Source organism: Pteropus vampyrus, unplaced genomic scaffold (genome assembly GCF_000151845.1).
Source record: "Pteropus vampyrus isolate Shadow unplaced genomic scaffold, Pvam_2.0 Scaffold117, whole genome shotgun sequence".
Taxonomy (NCBI): domain Eukaryota; kingdom Metazoa; phylum Chordata; class Mammalia; order Chiroptera; family Pteropodidae; genus Pteropus; species Pteropus vampyrus.
The window spans coordinates 2,621,082-2,629,870 of record NW_011888898.1 but is presented as its reverse complement, the minus strand read 5'-3'; the positions used below and the strand labels follow the sequence as shown (position 1 = coordinate 2,629,870).

The window sequence follows — 8,789 nt, the reverse complement described above, 5'->3', positions numbered from 1 at the left end:
AGAGTCCCAGACAGAGGCAAGTGGAAAGGGCCTGAGGCAGAACGATGTCTCGTACGGCTGAGAACAGGAAGTACAGCGAGGCGGCGAGGTCCAGGTCCTGCAGGGCTTTGTGGGTAGGGAAGGCTTTCTCTGTTATTCTGGGTGAGGTGGGAGCCAAGATGGGCGGCGGGGGAGGGGGGTGGCGTTTCCTGAGCAGGGGAGGGACAGAGCCTAATTTCTTTTTAACAAGACCCCACCTGCTGCAAGTGGAGAACAGACAGGGAGGCACTTGCAATAGACCAGAGAGAGATGATGGCCACCTGGACCAGGGCGGTGGCAGCGGAGGTGACGGGAAGCAGTCAGCTTCCAGACACCTGTTGAGGGTAGGGCCAACGGAATTTCGTGTTAGTAGAAAGTGGAAGCAGCTGGACTCTACTCGTGTGTTTTGGGGTCAAGGAAGTTTGAGACCTGGTTAGAAAGTAGAGAGTTGGTTATCAAAAGGGAAGCCTTCTTACAGCCTCCTGGGTCTTTGTCATGCAGGCATTGAAAGGAACAGTTTTGGTCTTCGAGGGCTAACAAGGAAATCATCCAGGATATATCATCAAAGGAAAAAAGGAAGATGCGGACTAGAATGGAAAATGATCGCCGTTTTGAAAACTAAAATTATGAATAAGAGCGAATGAATGGTCTTAGAGAACAGGCACCCCTAACTCAGCAGTGGTCACCTGGAGCGGGAGCCAGTGACATTCACACTCAGGATTGCCCTTCCTACCACGCGAAATAAAATAATAACAGATCCTGTTTTTAGTTCTGTTTAAAATTGCTCTCCTGGCGTTGTGGTGAACTTCGCTTAGCCAGTGTCCCCACCTGGGCCCCCTCCGTGGTCTGGACTGTAAAGGAGGCGGAACTTGGGGAAGAGAAAAATTTTCCTCTCGTGCTTGCTGGCTTGGAAGAACTGGAAAGGGCCCACCTGGCTTCTAATGTTTCTAAAAATAGAAAGTTGTCTTAACTTGCCTATAGTTTTGGCTTAGCCGTTCCTTTTACTTGTTCCAAGATGCCGCTTGTATGAGGGAATCGTGTGCCATGCGTGAAAACCCAGGATGTCAGGAGCGAGACCTGTAATGGGATGGAATTGAGCAGGATGTTGCCTCGGATGGGACGCCAGAAACGCTGGTGCAGACAGCACCTTCCACCCCACCCGGCCTCTGCATTCTTTCCGACACATAGGGCGGAGAGAGGAGTTTGGCTGCCGGTTTGTGTTAGCAGAGAGGAGGAAGCTGAGGGAACTGTGTCCAAAGCCAGTGCCTGGAGTTTGAATCCCTCTGGATGAGGGCTGGGGATGGTCCATGACAGGACTTCTGAGACCCTGGGCACAAGCACATCCGCTGTAGGACCAGTGGTATGCTGGTAAAGGTTTACCAACCAGGTCTCCAGGAGAAAGTGTGTGTGTGTGTGTGTGTGTGTGTGTGTGTGTGTGTGTGTGTGTGTGTGTGTATATGTGCACGTGCACACGTGCATGCATGTGTGTATACAAATATATGCATGTACATGTGCATGCACATATACATATACATACAGATGTATATTTCATATCAACTGATCCACACAGAACGTTTTCATTGATTTTTGCCCCTAATTCTTGTATCTGTCATCAACCTACAGTGACAACTGCTGAGCAACCGTAGTTCTTCGCGAGTGCTGGTCGATACTTTCTTTTATCTTAAGGAGGAAGGCAAAAGTGATAAAACCAAGAGCGTGTCGGAACTTCACTCCTTTGTCAACAAAACGAGCAACTTCCTTGATTTCTGGTGCTAGAGAGAGAACACACTTAATCTGCATCATTGACTTTTTCTTCCTCAGTTTCTCAAATCCAGACACTGGACAAAAGACTAAGGCAAGTCCTGAGTCATACTGTTCGCCAATTCCCAAAGTGTAAACACTTTCAGTGTGTCCGACGCCGACTTGACAGTCACTCAAAATGAAATCGTGGAGACCTGCAACAGCATACCGTTATACAGCGTTTCCACCAGGCAGCTACCATGGATGTAAATAATTCAAGAGCATGAATAGTAGTAAAATGTAGTTTAAAAAACGGAACGTGAGAGTTTTGAGAGGGTATTACCTTTGTTTTTAATATAATTTAAATATATGTTTATGAAGGTTAATTTTTATTAATAGTTCTATTTAGCAACCAGTTCACCAAATTCCTGAAAAGCTGTCAATTGACTTTTGTGAGCCGGTACACGCTGGCCCCAGCACTCTACTGTGTAGGGACCACACGACAGGAATGTCACAGGTTGGGGAGGAAGTCATTCCCTCCACCTCCACCCAGAACCCAAACCAGCTCGGGTGCTAAAAGCTGGGAGCTTTAGGAGTGCTGGGATGGGCAGTGACAATGGTGAAGCTTCTCTAGGTGGCCTTGGGGGCAGATGCAGGAGGGGACAACAAATAAGACCAGAGATCAGTTGGTGAGCCCGTGTGAGACACCCCTTTGGAACACACGTGAGACACCACTTTGGAGCAAGAACCGGAGGACGCTGAGGGGTGTTTGCCTTTAGGTGACAAGTAGGCGAGGACTCTGTAACCAGCAGACATCTGGGTTACATCACTCCGCACAGAAACGAAGCTGTGAGACCAGCTGTGCTTTCAGCAGTCCGTGAGGCTTTGCAGAAGCTTAAGGGTCCATAAGACTGTTATCGCTGACATCGGTGATATGGCCCTCTAGGCCACTGATGGCTTCTTCAAGCCCATCGTAATTCCAGCCTCCCCTCGTGCCCTCTCTGATGCCAGATTCACTGGGTCCCAAAGGAGCATTTCTGCCTCCCTGAGCTGTGTCTTACTCTCGAACGCCCTCGCCCACATTTAGAACCTAAATGCTCCCCAACCAGAGTCACAGAATTTTAGAGTTGCAAAGACATTTTAGAGATTTCCTAAAATAACGCTTTGTTTTGTTGAGGAGGACACGGGGGCCCAGAGGGGGAAGTGACTAAGCTCAACGTTACAAAGAAAAAAAAAAAAGAGTAGAACTGGGTAAGGTGGGCAGCCACCCCAGTTTGCCTGGGACTTGGGGTTCGGCGGAGGAGGGGTTCTGGGACAAGTAAGTCACCTGGGGCCACCACTCACGTCTCAGCTCGAGACCGAGGCAGAGGGCCTGAGCCAGCCCCTGGAAGGACCGGAGGCCTGAGTCAGTACAGAGCTGCAGGATGGAATTTTCCAGGGAAGAGAAAAGAGGAGGCCACATCTGGGTGCCTGGACCTCCAACGCGGCCCAGATGCCTGGCACCAGAGGGATTTCCCACCTGCCGCCGCCCTGCTGTGGATTTCTTATCTCTTGGCTGCTGCCAGCCACAGCTGCGGGAACTCCATATGCAAATAGCTTGCAACGATATTAATGTGTGATTCCCCCAGGGAGGCCTGTGGAAAGCACTGGATGTGTTTCACAATTCCGTTTCGTCCAGAGGAGCCGTGGGGGCCCGGAATGATTTGAAACAGATTTTTGAAAAGTCAAAATAAAATTGGAACAAAATCTAGTACAGGCATGTGCCACTCTCTCCGTCCCCAGCTCTCTCCACCCCGGCCCAGCGTTTACCCTCAGGAGCCTCCTACAACAGGGCAGCAAACACAGCAGATGACATTAAGCACTCTTCATTCAAGCCAGCACCCCCTGTCCGTCTTAGGACAGTGTGCCCCCTCCCTGAGCTGACACACCACCACCCAAAGAGCTGAAGGCCATGCCTCGCGTTGCTTCTTCCTCTGTCCAGCCGCTCTGCCTGCCCCCTACACAAAACGCTCTCTAGAATCCCTCTCTTCCTCCACCCCCACTTCCTGGGGTAATCACAGAATCATAGAACACAGAATACAGACCACTGTGGGTGGAGAGTTTAGCCAAAGTCAAGTCAGAAAGACGGAGATCTGACCCTCATCTCTGCCACTGACCAGCTGTGTGACCTTAGGCAAGTCATTTCACTTCTCTGAGCCTCTGTTTGCTCTGCATACAGTGAGGAGAAGAAGAATATCTATCCCATTGGGGGCTTTATAATGCCTAGCACCGTGCCTGGCACACAGCGGACGCACAAGAAACGGCAGGCACAGTAAGAGCCGCTAAAAATCGCATCCGTCCACCACTCGGTTTCAGAGATGGGCAAACGGAGTCTCAGAGCGGGGAGAACTTGCACACGGCCACACGGCCAGATCCTGCAGGCTCCCCTCTCGGGCTTGGGGAGCTGCAGGCTGGAAGGCGAGGAAGCGCTCACCCCTCCCCTGGCCCTGGAGCCCGATCCTCAGGCCCGCGCGCGCGCGCGGAGCCGGCGCGGTCGCTGCGCACTCACCATCGGCGGCTCTGGGCGTTCGCGGCCGTGTCACGCCATCCTCCTCCGAGCAGCCTGGATCGCTGACGCGAGCGCTGGCTCTCGCCCGCTCTGGGACTCGGGAGGGGAGCCGGGACTCCCGAAAGCCCGTCCAGGCTGGCCAGGGCGGGGATCGCCTCCGAGGGGCTCCGAGGAGCGCGGAGCGCGGGGCGCACCGCCCCGTTTCTTCCCGGCGGTGCCGTGGGCACTGCGCGCTGCCGGCTCCGATAGCGCAGCGGGGCTCTTATCTGGCCCGTGTCAGGGCGCAGGCGGCCGTGGTGCCGGGGTTCCAGGAAGCCCGCCTGGGCCCTCCCCGGCGGGCCCCGCTCCCCCGGATGCTGCCTGCAGCTCTGGACGAGGCCGATTGCCCGTCACTGTCACTGCGAGCTCTGCCGGGGAGATTTCCATGCTGGCCCCCAGCAGGCGGGGCCCCCACCCCTTCACGTCCCACCCCCCACTCCCATCTTGGCAAGGGGACTGGGAAAAGGCTGCTAGTTTCAAGTCCACACAGCGCTTGTGGTCGTGTCCTGAACTCTCCACGATTAATCACGGAGCATCTGATTTCTGCTCTGCCTCAGAGGGGGCGTGGGGACGCCTGGGAGTTTCTGTTTACTCCATTCCGCACCGGGCTGCGTGCTAATCACAAACAGACAGGGACGCAGCCCGCCCCGCCCCCAGCCTCTCCTCCCTCTGCTTACCTTGCCACTTCAGTGTCGCCCCCTCCCGCTTCTTCTTTCCCTCCTTTCTTCCCTCTTTCCCTCCTGTGCTCCTCCTTTGACAGGGATCCGATTCCCTACACACCCCTTCCGACGGCCCCGGGCCCCCGCTCCCCCAAACCCTATCATTCTCTCTGCACCTCCCACTTCCCCTGGGGTGCCAATTGGCTTGCCTTTCCTTTCTATCTCTTTATAGTTAGTGGTCAGCCTCTTTTACTGCTTCTCCCCGACTTTTTTTATAACCTAGTTATTTCAGGGTTCACCCCCATACACACACACCCCTGTTACATTTGTGTGTGTAAGACTCCTATAAACTTGGTGTCTCTGAGTCAAGGGGTGGGGGCCCAGCACAACCCACGGCTCCTTCTGTCACCTCGGCATGTCTCGCTTTCGGATTCCGCTCAGGGATGCACCCAGGAACAAAGTCCCCATTGATGGCTGCCAAGGAGAGGTCTGGCCCTGCGGTGCCTCTCAGCCTGAAACACCTGGAGATGAACTTTTCTCTGCCTCGCCTTGGCTCCCTCCTACCCTGCAGCCACTGCAAACAAGAAACCGGGACCAAACAGCCCCAAAGAACAGAAACTGACACCTCCCCTCCCCCAACAAACACATACTCTGAAGGGTGATTGGCAAGAGCTTCAAAAACCGGAACTGAGCTGCCACCCAAAACATCACTTACGCATATGCATTAGGAGGCATACACATAGAAGTTTGCTAGGAAAAAAATGGTTTGTCATAGGAAACAGTTGGAAATAAGTATCCATCGATTAACCAAAAAAGGGGTCAGAATGGGACATTTGGTATAATCCTGAATGGGTAACCCTCCCCCTTACACACACATAAAATGAAATACTATGGAAACACATCAAGCCAGGAAAATAGTCTGGAAGGATATGAACCAAACTGACTCATTACCTCTGGGAAAAGGGGGAGGCAAAAAGGTTTAAGGGTGGTGCTCTGACCTGTAATAGCTTCGTTTCAAGCAATGAAAATGGATCCGCCTATTATTTGTGTCCCAACCAGCTTCCTTCTCTAGGGATGCTGCACCCCACACACGGAGAAAATTTCGTGCACCCCTTTGCTTCCTCGGACTAACTCAGAGAATTCTACAATACGTCAGCGGACAAGTACACAGCTCTCCTGAGCAGGAGACCCAGAAAGTCTGCAAACACTCCAGCTGGATCACCTCTGGTTAAAGGTTTGGACCCCTTGAGCCAACTGTGACTTATCACAGAGTGAAATTCCTTCAGAGCAGGGAGCTGTCCAGTTATTCTGGAGGGGGCTTAGGCCTCCTGGCGATGAGGACAGCAGATACACACTTGAAAGGAAAGTATTGGACAGTGATGACTTGGTTGCAGGAAACTGTGTCACTTACTCTAACATATAACATGGAAACCACGTTGAAGCATTTTAAAGGAATGGATGTGAACAAGTTCAGATTTTATGCGAAGGGCAACTGAGAAAGCACAGGTTCATTCTGGCCATGTCCCTCCCCCTCGCTGGCCACACAGAGGCCCACATCTCCCAGAAGCAACAGGCAGGCGGACCTCGTGTCCAGTGCAGGATGCTCTCGCACGCGCTGGCGAAGGCATTCTCCAGCATGCTCTCTTCTGTTCTTCACTTGTCAAATGCTGACTTTAGGAATTCAGCCGGGGGCTGGTTACTGTAGAGAAGACAGATGACATTCTCCACAGCCCTGAGCCAGCTAGGGCACCCAGCCCCTCCGCCCCCATCCTCCGGGGCAGAAGGGCACTCCAAATTTGGGGCCGGACAGTCTCAAACTTGGGGTTTCCGGCCATCTGAGGATGTGGCATAGTGAGACCGTTTAGATTCCCGAACTGGAGCTCACACAGGGTGGTGCCCAGCAGGACGCAAGACTGTGCTCTAAACAAGTCTGAATCTGATAGTGGGAAAGTCATTTTATTCCTGCGGCAATTTTCTTCCAGTCCCATTTGGCCTGGGAGAAAGTCTCACCTTTGTGTTAATCTGTCTGTAACACCTCTAATACATTTACTAATCTCTCTTTTTAACAAAGAGACAGCTGGCCTCAGGCTTCTGTCATTCAGAAAAGAATTGTGTCTGTCAAGTGATCCTCATTTCCCATTGACATTTCCCAATTTTTAATTTTTTTTTTTAATTTCAAGGTGACTCTATCAGATAAGAGAAAACTTACAAAACCCTAATAAAACATGGAGTTTAATTCATACTAATGAATCAATATTTGGCTCATTAGTTGTGACAAATGGACCACAGCAATGTAAGATGTCAACGGTGTGAGACACAATGAGAAATTGGGTACACGGTATAGAAGAATTGCTTGTATTCTCTTTGTAACTTTTCTTTAAAACTATTCTAAAATTGAAAGTTTATTTAAGTATTTTTAATGAACCCAGAAAATAAATAATTACGTTTTTTTTTAATGTCTATGTGAAGAGAAATAGAGAAAGCAAATGTGGCAAAAATATTAACTACTGACGAATCTAGGAGAGGGATAGATGGGTGTTCTTGGCGCTCTCTCAAATTCCCTGACGGTTTAAAATTTGTTACAACTGGATGTGGTTCCATGGTGTAGCAGTTAGCATGTCTGCTTTACATGCAGAAGGTCCTGGGTTTGTGTCCCAGTGGAGCCACGGTCCATGGTCTACGGCCATGCCACCCTGAACAAGCCCGATGTCTGATCTTGGAAGCTAAGCAGGGTCGGGCCTGGTTAGTACTTGGATGAGAGACCACCTAGGAAGACCAGGTGCTGTAGGCATAAATAATAATAAATAATAGAAATAAAAATAAAATAAAATTTGTCACAACTAAAAGTTAGAAGAGAAAGTAAATCAATTTAAAGAACAATATTAAGTACTCATCTAGAGCCCAGGTGACAAATGAATTTGGCCAAAGTTGTTGAGGTGATGCCTGAGTTGCTGGCATTTGGGGCATATGAGGCCAAGACTGGCATGGGAGGACTGGCAGGGAGATAGATCTGTCATGACTCTAAATGCCCTTTTAAGTCCCCCAAATCATGACACTCACTACCCATGGCCCCAGAATCTTCTCTGCAGCCCCCACAGGCACACAGTTCCGAACGGCACAGGTTTCTAACACTTTCAAACCACTTCCTGTCTCTACTCGTGTCCACCCCCCACAGCGGCCTCATGATGCAAGCAGAGTAGGTGTCATCATCCTGCATGCCGGCCTGGGCATTTTGGGGACAGAAGTAAATGAGCAGGAAATGCCCTCGTGGGAGACAGACAACAGATGTATACACACAGACCTGCAGTGCCAAGTGCTAACTGTAGCCCAGGTGGCAAGTGCCCAGCACAGTGAGCTTCTGCCTCTCAGAATGAAGGGGATGCCCCAGGGAAGTTTGTCACGGAGGAGAATGAGTGAGCAGAAAGGTTACGTGATCTTTCTAGGATACTTCTGTTCTCGGGCCCTCGGGGTCAGGCCAAACCGGCAGACTCTGAGGCCCTGTGGAGCCTCGCTGTCTGTGCCCTCAAATGAATAACCTTAGTCTCGCGTGTCCTGCTTGGGAAGTGGGGGTGGTGGAATGAGTTTAACAGGAGGAGCCATCTCCAAAACTCATCCCGCTTGGTACAATCCATCATTCTCCTACAGGTGGTGGCATCAAAATTCCCCTCTTTTATCCACGCTGTCAACCTTCGGCTCTGACAAGAACACCAGGTTGCTGGATTCTTTCTGGAGACAAATATCACAGTCCATCATTCTTTCCAGGCTTCTCCTCCACTCTGATTTTA

General features: G+C 51.1%; 1 protein-coding gene and 1 pseudogene across 1 annotated transcript in view; one reads left to right on the top strand and one right to left on the bottom strand.

The window, feature by feature from the left end:
• The window catches only part of RIPOR3 (RIPOR family member 3), a 68,501-nt gene extending 64,064 nt beyond the window's left edge, over positions 1-4,437 (bottom strand). Inside the window, exon 1 of the mRNA XM_023534082.1 lies at positions 4,307-4,437. Coding sequence (XP_023389850.1) covers positions 4,307-4,309 — 3 coding nt within the window. The 5' untranslated portion in view covers positions 4,310-4,437. The remainder of the gene's footprint in view (positions 1-4,306) is intronic.
• Positions 4,438-7,679: 3,242 nt separating this feature from the next.
• Positions 7,680-7,795, top strand: LOC111743663 (annotated as a pseudogene).
• The last annotated feature ends 994 nt before the right edge of the window (positions 7,796-8,789 follow it).